Below are 14,125 nucleotides of genomic sequence, written 5' to 3' on the forward strand. Positions count from 1 at the left end.
GTGGGTGCAACCCACGTCAAAATCCAAGATGGCCGCCACCATGTATGTCTGACGCCATGTATGTCTGAACCTTGTGAGCTGAATATCTTGAAAAATAAGCGAAGCCACAAACTTGTGGCATTGGCCACAAACATGGCACGCCGATCTGAGAGATTTACTCTGTCCAGAGTTGCCACTATTGCTGGAGTGATCACCTTGATGGGAGCCTTTTTCACCTGTTTGGCAGAAGATGGACTTTGGAGTTTGAATTCATTGTCCCCTGAATCGGAGCTTTCGATCTCAGACTCATCATCATCATCAAACACAGCCGATGTTGATGGAACAGATTGAATTGCTGTTAGAGTCTCAGCAGCATGTTTCTTCTTTCTTTTATCTTCATTCTCAAGCCTGATACGATTTCTGTTCTCCTTCACTGCCAGAGTGTTGTCCACAGATCCCATACGTGAACTTGAGGGATCCTCACGCTGCATGATAAGGAATGCTTTGTCTTCTTCATTCGTCATTTTCTCAAGCGCATCATTTGGTGAGATATCGAAGAGGGATTGAAGATCATCTTTGAACAACTGCTCCTTCACTCTATAGTTTTCGAATGTCTTGGTTCTATTTTTCTTTACCAGTTTGTAGGCATCATACAACTTCAAAAGTTGGTGCTCACAGGAATCTACTCTCTGCACTGGAATTCGTGCTTTCTCCCAGTATGCACACACAGCTTGTACACTAGGTTTGGCACTTTCACGAACTGTATGGTGCTCTTGTATGTGATGGTACACCATTTTCTGCAATGTGTGTCCTTTGGTTGGTCGTCCCCCACATATTATTTCCTTTTCAGACTTGCCCAGCAACCAAACTGTGGAACAGCTGCGAGTTTCTGCCATCTGAAAAAAACAGGATAAATAAAAATTTCATTTTTTGAGCAACCTCTAAATAAGTTCCAATTGACCTCATATTTGGTGCATATGATCTTTATAAACACTAGGACGTGCCCGTACGTGGGTGCCCGTTCCTTGCCAAAAAAAAAAAAAAAAAAAAATTTCCAAAGCTAGGACGTGCCCGTACGTGGGTGCCCGTTCGGAAAAACATTCCAAACCGCGTGGCAGTAACGACCACAGAACCCCCCCCCCTCTATTTACATGAAATGGTTTGGTCCATTCGCAAAGCCAAAGCGAACGACCACAGAACCCCCCCCCTCTATTTACATGAATGGTTTGGTCCATTCGCAAAGCCAAAGCGAACGGCGAACGGCTAAATCGCCATAGCTCGGTAACTACTTGTCCGATTAATATGAAACCTTGAAAAGGCACATCCTCAGGTCCCCAGCAATATACCTGGCAAGTTTCAAGTATATCGGACCCGTGGTTGTCGAGAAACAGCGGTCACAGACAAACACACACACACACAGACACACAGACACACACACACACACACACACACACACACACACACACACACACACACACACACACACACACACACACACACACACACACACACAGAGATTACTGGAATTATAGATAGATAGGAACAAGGGCAGCCTTGTGGAGCATGGATTTTTAATAGTATTAAATATTACATATTTCTGTGGACCTTAAATAAAAATGGCCTTAAAACGATCATTCATTCATATATATTGTGGACCACCCTACTGTATAGGAACCGCCTTTAGAGGCCATTTTTCCCGGCAGAGCAGGGGTTGGCCTTCTTTGGGCACCTTGCTCCCCTTTTTGAAGCAATGTTTCATGGCCGGATGCCCTTCCTGCCGCCAACTCTGTTAGTCGCCCCTTGAGACACACAGGGAATTACCAGTGAACTGGTATTCAATTTGCCGACCTCAGAAAGATGACAGGCTGAGTCAACCCCCCTGGCGTTAATTCAGCGATGACCGGGATTCGAACCCAGGACCCTAGGATCCCAGGCCGGCACCCTAATCGCTAAGCCAACACCAGGCTTGGACCACCCTACTGTATATACAAATGAAAACTGAACTTTTGGGTTAAATTCATTTTCAGATGTAAGAATACATGAAAACTCTTCAAACACAGTCTGCATGACATGGACATAAGATGGTTCTATGTATCCTTCACATGCCATAGAAAGGCAACATGGCAATAATGCAAGGGATCAGATGTAAATTATACATGTTCAGTTGGATAACAATTGATGAAACTTGGGAAATGCTGTTGAAACACCAGTCGCTGTCACCAGGCTGTCTGGATGCACACAGAGCAGTCCATGAAAGCTTTGCTTCCTGACATTTGCAGTGCATGGTTCATCATCTTGTCTACCAAGATCATGATATAACTTCTTGACAGGCTTCTGAAATTGGATTAAGGGGCATCAGAACAGTTTCTCTTTTCCACCCCATCTCAGTAACATCCGGAAGATGTGGAACTGGACAATGAGCTTTCTTCCATATCATCACGCATTTTTAATGCACATGCTGCATGTAGAAGGTAAAGGCGTTGTTTGTAGGTGGTAGCATTTCTGGTTTGCAAGATTTTTCAAACATTATCCTCTGCACAGTATCAACTGACTGTACATTGTCTACCCCATACATTTTGCAAACAAATGCTTATGTTGACTTGAGCGCTTAGTCAGGGTCAGGATTCCCACTCATGGTGATGATGAAGAAGGTGGTGATGAAGCAGCACTATTTTCCAGGCTGATCACTTGGTGTGACCACAGATGTAGCATGTCATATCACACCATGTGAAGGTATGGAAAGGGCAGCCGTGCTTCAGTCGACCTTGGTGGCAGCTTATGATACACTGGACCAATGGGTACATGCACTTTCCGTTCTTGGCAGTTTTAGTCATCATCCAGAGATTGTCCCAATTCACAAAAAATGAAATGTGACACTAATAGCAGGAGGACATCTGTCTCTTTCAGACACAACAACAGTGTCAAAATGAATACCAATAGCATGAAGAACATGGTGTTTGTCTGCTTCTTCATAAGTCGCTCTATGTGGGATAACATTTGTGCTATCACTAGATGACTTGACTTCCTGTTCATCTGCAAAGCCACCTGCGACATTTTGCCGAGTCTAACCTGCGATCGAAAGTAAAGCGAGACACCCATTTTTAAGCGACAGATTTTAACAGTCGATTTGAATAGAAATATAATTTTCAACGTGGGGGAGGTAAGTGTAAGGGGGGCGGAGACCAAAATACAGGTTAGACGATGAACCTACTTTCTGGTTCATCAGTTTTTGGTTTTTTTCAAAACGAAAGGTATAATCGGTTCCTTTTATTTTATTTTTCTCCCCTTTTTATCGAACAAACAGCTGGCGATACATTGTTCATCAGATTTACCTCAACCGCCAGCTTTTATGAAGAACACTGATATTTGAGACTTTAATAATGAGTGTTTTCCTACCGCAGGGACCCGCAGGTTTTATACTGATCCACACATTGGAGAGTGTTTTCACCCCTCAGCCCAATGGGCTAAGGGGTGTTGTCGTCGCGGGCGGTCGTCTGGGCGTCTGTCAACTTTTGGTTTCCGTCAATTTCAAGGAGAACGGCTTGTTCGATTAAATCCATTTTTGCAGTGTGTGTTGGGGTTGAGTAGAGGAAGGTTCCTTTCGAAAATGGGCGTGCTGCGATTTTCAATATGGCCGCCACGGCAGCCAAATTGGTTTCCGTCAATTTCGAGCAGAACGGCTTGTCCGATTAAATCCATTTTTGCAGTGTGGGTTGGGGTTGAGTAGAGGAAGGTTCATGGGCGCGCTGCGATTTTCAATATGGCCGCCACGGCAGCCATCCTGAAATTGGTTTCCGTCAATTTCAAGCAGAACGGCTTGTCCGATTAAATCCATGTTTGCAGTGTGTGTTGGGGTTGAGTAGAGGAAGGTGCCTTTCGAAAATGGGCGCGCTGCGATTTTCAATATGGCCGCCATGGCAGCCATCTTGAAATTGGTTTCCGTCAATTTCGAGCAGAACGGCTTGTCCGATTAAATCCATTTTTGCAGTGTGTGTTGAGGTTGAGTCGAGGAAGGTTCATGGGCACGCTGCGATTTTTCAATATGGCCACCACGGCAGCCATCTTGAAATTGGTTTCCGTCAATTTCGAGCAGAATGGCTCGTCCGATTAAATCCATTTTTGCAGTGTGTGTTGGGGTTGAGGAGAGGAAGGTGCCTTTCGAAAATGGGCATGCTGCGATTTTCAATATGGCCGCCGCAGCAGCCATCTTGAAATTGGTTTCTGTCAATTTTGAGCAGAATGGCTTGTCCGATTAAATCCATTTTTGCAGTGTGTGTTGGGGTTGAGGAGAGGAAGGTTCATGGGCACGAAATGGGTTGATTGGTTCATGGGCGAAAATTTCATTACTTGCAGTTCCTACTCGGTATATAACTTCGCTTCAAAAAACAAATTATCATCAATGCTTCCTTTCACTATGCATGGGCTGAGGGGTTACGTCCGCTTTGCGGTGCTATTTATTAAATGCTGTTAATGGCTGCTTGAGTGGAGATGCCTTCACAGGTTGTCATGCTCCTTGGTACCGGTATGATCTTCCTCGTCTTTCCAGGTACAGAAATTCTGCTCCAAGCTACAACTGGGACCTTCTGAAGAAGCCCATATTTCAGAATGGGGTGGAGACCTTCAATGAGTGGGTCTGCACTTGGGCAGGCTATCTCATCACGAAGGTATGCGCATGTGCTCGTTTCAGGTATTATGACCACCATAGTGTGCACATGATAATGGAGGGTTCAGCATTTTTATTCTGAACATATGGAAGATGCTTCATCACTGTTTTGATAATAACTGCAGTGGGACGTATGGCGGTGATTCCTCAATAGTAGGATCAATATGCCACATGGCCCCAAAAAAATTGCAAGAAAACGTCTTATGGTATTTTTTGTTTTATTAGGTCTACAGAACAACATATTAAAAGTTGCCAAAAATGGATTTGCAGAAGGGGTCTAAATATGGCATCAGTAAAAATAACTTGATGTACGATTGACAAAAAAACAAAAACTGACTTAAAATACTCTGAAATACCAAGAGTTACACAAACGGTCTACTATCGAGAAATTAGTTTTGCTCTGTAGAGCATGTGTTCCAATGTACCATCCCCGAATATTTTGTCTTTATTTTCATCATCTGAAACTGGCCCAGTAGCCACATTACTGCAGTTGCTTTCTTGGTAAGGTCCGCAAGCTCTGGTGCATTCAAGGAAATTTTTTTTGCAGCTACATTTCAGTATGCTGCAAATTGCTGCATCCTGTTGCAGTTGATCATTTTGAGCATAATGTCTGGTGCAGGGCTATTGTGCATCATGAGTGGAATAACTTTGTCCCCTTGCACGTCACAGCCCCACTCAGTAGGGTCCATGCCGTCTTCCTCGTCCATCCAAATCATTACTTCGAGGTACATCCGCCAGAGTTAAGGTTTATGGCCGAGGTTGTTGGAGGCAGTATTTCGGGTGTCACGAATGTCTTTGCTGTGGCCACTTTCTTGCAAAGGAACTTGTAGCATAATGATGCTAAAGAGTCGGATTGGGTCCCGTTAAACAAGGACACCATCGCCTTGCAACCAGTGGTTTATACAGTAAATTGATCTACCATTGGTGCGCTAAAGACATGTGAACATGAACAAAGCAAGACGGATTCACCCTTGATGACTATTTGGAAAACAGATTTCTTCCCCACCCCAAAGATTATTGAAGAAGTGTCGCATCTGGAGAAGGCAAGGGGAAACAATAGATTAGAGCAGACATCGTCACCAAGCAACAGTTTCAGAACTTTGATGTTATAAACATTTGGTTTCTCTTTGTCTGACCGAAAGCACAGGTCCTTGCAGTCCTTTGTAGTTGCATGATACAGCAGCAATACCAGCAGATCTGTGTCTTCTCCGATCAGGGTTGTTGAATTGTAGGATGTCATTGCGACGGATGCTTTCACTATGTCCAAGTCTTATCTCCTTCAGCTTGGATGATATGATGGCCTTTCTGCCACAAGCCTTCAAAGATCAAGTGGATGAGGGCCTGTTTGTTCATATCATTTGAGAGGAAATCTTCCTTTCTCCCAACGAATGTTGTTGTATCCGATATGTCAACCTTGTTCAAAACCAGAGTTCCACTTCATCACTGAAGCATATTGTCCTTTGTACTTGGTCCTCCATCATATCCATCAAAGACAACGGTGGCATTGCCGTACAGGTCTGACGTGAAAGGCGCGGAGGCGTCGGCAATTGAGCTGTAGGTGCTGCCTTCGGTCCGTTTCAGTCGATGTAGAAGTGAACCACCATCTAGAACGTAGCGATCAGTCTTTGGAATGGACTGAAGAACAGCATCTTCTGACGAAGTAACATGCCATCGTATAGTGTCCAGAAGTTGTGCTTTTTCTGGCTTCGCATATGATTCTTTGCTTCAAACAAGGATGGAGAATATGGGGAAAGTTCATGTTTCATTACCTCATCTAGGCACAGATTTCCCAACTGAGATACCACAAGGAACCTCTGAAATAACAGTGCTGGTTCAATGATTCCCATCCTTGGTGATCTGGACGGCCCGGGCTGATGTAAGTGTCCTCACTGCAGTGTTTCGTTTGTGCAAATATGAGAATACAGATTGTCCTTCCATTTTCTTCACTGTGTTTCTGCCAACAATGAAAAGGTCCTGCACATTGACATCCTCGTCAGCATTTATCCCTGTGATTATGTTGCGAAAAGTCACCTCATCCGAGAATGGAGAATGCTGTTCAAGCTTTGTGGCAATTTTGGCCAAGTCCATCTTGTCCCTGTCTATTGCATCTGCATGACGCAGATGCCTCTTTGTGCTGTTCGCTCGTTGTGTATAAGGTTCGACAGAATTCCTGCATGGGGTAGTTGTAGGCAGAGGATACAGGAGAAGACATTGTCCAAACAGCTCGTTGGTGTTCAGTCATGCCACTTCCTCTTGTCAGGCTCCCTGTACTTTTATGGGACCGCATCAGCGTCTGTTCGATCACCAAGTCTAATCCAAGGCCAGCCCAGTATTGGTCGGTGCGTCGGATCACATGGAATCCGTTTATAAATTTAGAAAATACTGCAGAGTTTTCAGTTTCTAATGCTTGCATGTTCTGCAGGTAAAGATGAACAGACTTTAGATAGTTGGGATGTGCAGCAGCAGCAACTGTGGTAAGCAGTCAGATAGAGCGTGGAGGTGCATTTGCCACGACCCTGTGCGATCGGCCTCGACGAGTTCCCAGGCCACTCCCACCATTTGCAGATAGTTCAGCCATAGTTTGGTCGTTTTTGAACTATTAGATCATTCAGACTTTTTGGAAACTAGTCTATGGGAAATCCGTTTGATACAATCACTTTTGAGTAATGTTTCCAAGTCTATTTCACTTGTATCTAACATAGTATATTGTCTGTCAAGTTATTGCATGATGATCTCAAATCCTGGCTCCTCTGCAATATCTTTAGCTGCGATCTGGTGCATTAGACACTGACAAACAAGGAGGTGTCCCCAAAATGCGTGCTGCCCAGCTTTTCCATTCATCATGTGCACCACAGCGTTTTCACCGTAAATTGTCTCCAAGACGTCTTTCCGGTCACTCCCATTCATCAGTACTCCTATGGCCCTCAACAGATTCATGAAAGTTTGGAAGGTCCCAAGTAACAGCAACACCATCTCTAACTGGGCTATTATCTGGAACCTCATGTATTAAAGTTTCCAAAAGAGTAGCTGGTCGAAAAGTGACAACTGGTGGGGTGTTATGCTTAAAAGCAAGCTTGCAAATGTACTCTGGTGTGGAGAAGATACATGTCTTGTCACCAGGGTACATACCAATCATCGGTAGAAAATCTTCCGAAGACTGTCCGGGATAGTCACAGTCCTTGTGTAGTACGTGCATCATTCCTTGCCCATTTGGTACTGCTTGAGTGAAACGAAGGGACATCTCCCACATTATGTCAATTTTGTGGTCCAGTTCATTTCGGAATGGTAGGGGCTGAAATTCCGTAATGCGACGAGTGTGTTCCGCAAAATGGTATTCAATGATAGCCACTTTTGTCTCTTGTCAATGATGATGTTCAAGTCAGACAGTTTGCGTTTGAGAACCGTGTGATCGACGTGTTGGCCTGGCGATCGACGTGTTGGCCTGGCCTGGCTGCTATCATTACCATGCCATGGAATGTACCCTTTCCATCTCGGGTCACAATGTTGTGGTCGACGTTATCTGCTGCAAACAACAGCATCACATCCGGTATGTTGACGCCACCTAAAACCTCAGGAGCGACCGAAGAAGAGGCGTTTTCCTCAAACTTTTGCACTTCTGAATATGAGGAGCAATAACCCATGGAAGAAATACTGTCGATAAAAAAACCTTGATCGGAAGTGATGATGCATTTGGACAGCGAGCCCAAGTTGTAATGGTGCTATCGCAGTCCTTGGACGCACTGCTTGAACAGTTGGGTGCCCAATACTCAATTCTTTCTGACGGTGTCCTTTCCAACGAGAAAATGTTGAAGCAGACAACGCAATCTCGGGGAAACGTAGTCTATGGCAGACTCCAGTTTAAGGTCTGTAGCTTTCGGATACTTGTCTTTTAAACGTGGAACCAATGTTTTTAGATCACTTTTGATGAGTTTGGTGGTGGTTTCTATGATGCCTCTCTTCTGGGCTTCCTCGTCGTCATCGTGCGTCCTGTGAAGTAATTACGTTGTATTTTTGTAGTTTTCTCTCAAAAAGTCACAATATCATGTAGCCCCTTACCTTCAGGCATGAATACATCCTCCCCGTACTGTTCAAACAGTTTGGACTTCAGATACTGATTGTAGAATTACTGTCATGCAAATATTCCTTCATCTTGTTGGCAAGGTCGGTAACGGTTAATTGTTCTTCATCGTTGGCCTCGAAGTAGGCACACATCCTCGAAATGCTCGTTCTTGGTCCGTGTCCTTTGGTCGTCCAACTTTGTCGCTTACTGTCACTAGGCCCAAACGCTGTGCTGTAGTGGAACATCCCTGTGAGTGTGAAAATGTACATCACATGATTTATGGTACAAACAGTCAGCCACGTGCAACTCTCCGCTGAAGTATTCAATACGTCCCTGGACAGTCGTGGCCCAGTCATCACTTCGTGTTTTACAGTGTGGCAGTATGTTGTCCACAAAGTTATATGTTCGAACACAGCTATGGCATCGTAATCAACACTAATTTTGCTCGTTGCAACTTTGTTCCCACAGAATAAGCAGTCTGTTGCACTATTGTACAGTCAACTCAAGAGGCGTCGTGCACGTCTCTTGACGGTTGTGGTTTGATCTAACTTGGCTTTCTTATGTTTCTCAATGTTCCTTTTCTTTACGCAATTCATATGGCAAGACCGATGCACTCCAGTTCCAGCTGCTACAATGATGTCATCTCCTCTCTTGACACTTTCCCTGTTTATGCCATCCACTCCTTTCCTATTAATGTCGACTCTGTCTTCACTTCGTAACTCCTGGCACAAGGGGCAGTAGGGTTCTTGCTCCGCACTCATTTTCACTACCTGAAACAAAAAAGAGGAAGTTTTAGCATCAATGACGTTACATGGGATAGTTTTGTTAGCATCAGGAATTATTACTTTACTGAAATAATGATACCTACAGATAATTTTTACACTTAACCCTTTGGGTCATGAATTATTTTTACGATGAAATTGTTTTTTTGTTGTTTTTTTTGCATTATTTTATTTATTTAAGATGTATTATTACTCCTCAAAAAATTAACCTCAAAGGGTTAAAGTGCTTGGAAAGTGTTCAATTCACCAGATACGAGTGCATATCAGACATGTTCTAACATTGGCTGCCATCTTTTTCTCACCTCATATCTAGACCCTTTCTGTAGTCCATCTTTGGCAACTTTTACTATGTTGTTCTGTAGACCTAATAGAAAAGAAAAATACCATAAAACGTTTTCTTGCAATTTTTTTGGGGTACGTGGCAATTTTCCCACATTTTGACCCTACTAAAAAGTGACATTTGTGATGTTGCAGGTGCGCAAACAACCTGCTCAAGGAGTGTTTGCTGCTTGTGCCATGATCGTGCGTTATGATGTGACACTCGCGCTCTTCCTGTTGCCACACATCCTTGTTCACACTTTGATCGATGGTGTTAACAATGAGGCTGATGAGGTGAGTCCTTTTCTTTCATGTCCTTGGCTTTGTTGAATGAGAATTGCAGAAAAGTTTGAAACATCGTTCCTCTTAATACTTTTCGATGGCAGATATTTGCAGAAGTGATGGCCGTGCTGATGCAGGAGGACTTGCAAGACAGCAGGCCTAGCATTATAATGTCCGACCGCAACCAAATGAGTGCGCAGACAGTTTTTTCTGTGCTTGACCACCTTACACAGTGGGCACGTCACATCATGCACAGCCAGCAGAAGCCTGGAAAAGTTAGCGGGTCATTGGCAGGTAAGCTGAAGTTTGTTACCTCCGCCACCGAACATGGATGGATGGAGATTATGTTTTCAACCCTGTTTGTTTGTTTGTTTGTTTGTTTGTGTATGTATGTGAGCAGGATATCTCAAGTTTCGGTGGGCAGGTTGGGTGTGTGACAGGGATGAATTGATTCAATGTTGATAAAGATCTGGATACGATAATCTTTTAATTTTTAAGTGATTCTTCATCATTTAGAGATGGGACCAAAACAATATATCACATGATATCTCAAAAAGTTGTGGACGGATTTTGACAAAACTAGATCGATGTGTAGGTTCGGTCACAATAACAAGTCTATTATATTTTGATTCAAGTCCGGATGCAGATCTGGCCTATCCGTGTAATACAAAACATAAACTGTTCAGCTTGGCGGAGGTATGCACACTTCCGAGTGCTCCTCTCGTTCCTCCTGCTTCGCTACTGAGTCGTCTTTTTTGTGGCGACGATACGGTGGAGAAATTAATTTTTGGTTTTGTAAAGGATTTTCATATATGATGGAATGCCTTTGACAGCTTAACGACAATATCTACATGAGGAGTGATAGAACTGCTTCTGGTGCAGCAGGAGTAAATTGAGCAAGAAAATGACTTCCTTGATCTCAATATGAATCTTTACCACATACCTTGCAGTCAAGAAGACTCCTGAGCATTTGAGAGTGAATGAGTTCATGAACCGAATACCACAGCATAGACTTGCAGTCGCCTCATACTGCTGTCAGGCCTATACGCGTGCACTCATGCATTTTGAGATCTTCATGCGCCAAGATGGAACAGATATCCAGCAACACTTGGGCTTTCTTCAGGTTCTCTATCTGTTCCTTGCTTCTTCAAATGTGTTTTTTAAAATCACTTTATATCGATTTGTTTATTTAACTTATAAAATCTCTTTGTGAGAAATTGTTTTCATCAGTAAATGAAAGTTTGTAATCAGTAAAGGAGTAACGGAAATCATCAGTAAAGGAAAAAGGAGTTTCATCTGGAGAAAGCATTCGATAGGGTTCCACGTGAAGTAGTGACATGGGCATTGAGGAAGTTAGGAGTGGAGGAATGGTTGATCAGAGTAGTGATGGCAATGTACAAAAGAGCGCGCACTGCTGTAAGGACGAAGGACGGGAACAGTGGTGAGTTTGAGGTGAAGGTGGGAGTGCATCAGGGGTCGGTACTAAGTCCACCACTATTTGTAGCTGTGATGGAGGTGCTGGCTCAGAACGTAAAGGAGGGTTTACCGTGGGAGTTGTTGTATGCAGATGATCTGGTGTTGATTGCCGAAAGTATGGATGGACTGAAGGAGAAGATGAACAAGTGGAAGGAATGTATGGAGACAAAAGGTCTGAAGGTGAATATCGGAAAAACGAAGGTGATGGCAAGTGGTAAAGCATGTGGTGAGGTGGAAAGAACTGGGAAGTGGCCGTGTGCTGTGTGCAGGAAGGGTGTCGGAGTGAATTCCATTCAATGTCCTATGTGCGCTGAGTGGGTTCATCAAAAATGTAGTGGTCTGAGAGGGTCATTAACCAGTGTGGCAGCTACATTCAAGTGTAAGGTGTGCACAGAGGGAGCTGCAGATGGAGGAAATGTTGAGTTGGATCTTGGAGATGGCGTGAAGCTGGAAGGTGTGAAAACATTTTGTTACCTCGGAGACATGCTGAATGGAGAAGGTGGATCAGTCTCGGCAACGGTTGCTCGAGTGAGGTGTGCATGGAAGAAGTTTCGGGAACTGAGTGGCGTGCTGACGAGGAGGGGAGTGTCATTGAAGCTGAAGGGAAAGGTGTATGCTGCATGTGTGAGAAGTGTTATGATTTATGGGAGCGAGACATGGGTAATGAACGTAGAGCAGCAACGAAGGCTGGAAAGGGTGGAAATGCGAATGGTTCGATGGATGTGCGGAGTATCGTTGAGAGAGAGGAAGACAAATTATGAATTGCGAAAGATGATGGGAATAGAGCCTGTGATTGATGCTGTGAAGAGGAACAGGTTGAGATGGTTTGGTCATGTGTTGAGGAAGGATGAAAGTGACTGGTTGAGAAGAGTGATGGAAATGAATGTAGAAGGAAGTAGAGGACGGGGAAGACCGAGAAAGACTTGGCTGAAGATGGTCGAAGAAGAAATGCGGGCAAGGCGGTTAACAAGGGGAGATGCAGAAAATAGGGCAAAATGGAGAACATTGTCATGGGGACCGCAAGGCTAACCTCCGCTCTTGCAGGGAAAATGGCCTTAAAATGCCTGTTGTTGTTGTTGTTGTAGTAAAGGGGGTGGAATAAGTTTATGAAAATGCTGAGGTTTTGAGTCAGGATATTAAATTGTTCAAGTGTATGTAGCTTCACGTGTATTTTTGAACGTGTTGTGTATGGCGTTTAGACACTGTACATGGCGATGGACGAGGCAGATGGCGTAGCAGGTGTGACGGCGATGCGTTGTGGTGATCCTACCCTTGATGAACAAACGCTGGAACATGAAAGCATTGGACAGCTTCGTGATGCCACCGCCTGCTATGAAAGAGCAATTCAACTCGAACCAAACAAAGCAAGCCCTGAACAGCATCCTCCACACCTATTACACACTACTCTGTGAAAACACCACCATAATACGAGGTCCTTATGACCTCACCTTGATTTTTGTTTACCACTCAGATCTCTCACCGCCGTGGTTTGCTCGGCTGCTTGCTTCAACTTGGTGAGCTTTCCACCGCTTTCTCCGTTGTCAATGGAATCATGGCTACAAAGTATGTATCGCATGTTTTTCTTTAATTCGTCTAATTTATTGGTTATATTGATGACGAAATGTTTCATGATAACTTTTGGAATTGAAGTTAAACTTTTAATATTCAACTATTTGAGCAGATGTGGCATTTGGTGAATTGGGTGTGCGTGTCGTTGGATGTTATCTCCACATGTGGGTTTAAGAAGATGGAACGGAGCCCTCCCTCGTCTCAAAATGTGCATGTATACATGGGTGTGTTCATGGAAGTTGCTGTTAGTTGCTATATCCACACGTGGGTGGGTTTCAGGAGATATAACAGAGACCGACCAGATCTCAGAATCTCAAAGTGTGTGTGTGTGTGTGTGTGTGTGTGTGTGTGTGTGTGTGTGTGTGTGTGTGTGTGTGTGTGTGTGTGTGTGTGTGTGTGTGTGTGTGTGTGTGTGTGTGTGTGTGTGTGTCAGTCTATTTTTAGCAGTTATATTTCCTTTGGATGTTTGTTGATTTATGTTCAGGCCAGAATGGTCGTCTATGCTCGATTCATATCGGGTCGAAGCTGCTTGGAAGCTTACGCGCTGGGATGATCTTGAGAAGTGCTTAGGCAATGGTATGTCTTCTTCTTGCTTGTGTGCTGTTGCAAGTTTGGAGTTGTATGTTGCATCTCAGTTGTAAGGCAGGTAGCAAAGTGAGTTTACAACATACATGATTCGTGTGCACTTTAGATCTGCAGTCCGAGGGTTGGAACATGAGCATTGGCCGCCTGTTGTTGTCTGCCAAGCAACACGACAGCGATTCTTTTCAACGGTTGCTGCAGACAGTTCGGGCTGAGCAGATGGTGCCCTTGTCTGCTGCTAGCCTTGAGCACAACGCCTATCAGCGGGTGTACGAAAATGTTGTAAAGTGAGGGAAAAATTTACTCTACCACTTCTCTACCTGCCACTTCAACCTTTGTCTAAATTATTTTGGAATCGGTGAACCGGAGTTACTGAGTTACTGCATTTCATTTTTCCTTGTCGTGCTGGCTTTT

General features: G+C 44.1%; 1 protein-coding gene across 2 annotated transcripts in view; it reads left to right on the forward strand.

The window, feature by feature from the left end:
• The window catches only part of ATR (ATR checkpoint kinase), a 243,727-nt gene that overhangs the window by 127,996 nt on the left and 101,606 nt on the right, over positions 1 to 14,125 (forward strand). For both annotated transcript variants that reach the window (XM_068109426.2, XM_078772919.1), the window contains 8 exons: positions 4,526 to 4,643; positions 9,959 to 10,096; positions 10,189 to 10,378; positions 11,035 to 11,207; positions 12,760 to 12,924; positions 13,032 to 13,123; positions 13,614 to 13,705; positions 13,821 to 13,998. In XM_068109426.2, coding sequence (XP_067965527.2) covers positions 4,526 to 4,643; positions 9,959 to 10,096; positions 10,189 to 10,378; positions 11,035 to 11,207; positions 12,760 to 12,924; positions 13,032 to 13,123; positions 13,614 to 13,705; positions 13,821 to 13,998 — 1,146 coding nt within the window. The remainder of the gene's footprint in view (positions 1 to 4,525; positions 4,644 to 9,958; positions 10,097 to 10,188; positions 10,379 to 11,034; positions 11,208 to 12,759; positions 12,925 to 13,031; positions 13,124 to 13,613; positions 13,706 to 13,820; positions 13,999 to 14,125) is intronic.

This window comes from Myxine glutinosa, chromosome 2 (assembly GCF_964187855.1).
Source record: "Myxine glutinosa chromosome 2, kmMyxGlut1.1, whole genome shotgun sequence".
Lineage (NCBI taxonomy): Eukaryota > Metazoa > Chordata > Myxini > Myxiniformes > Myxinidae > Myxine > Myxine glutinosa.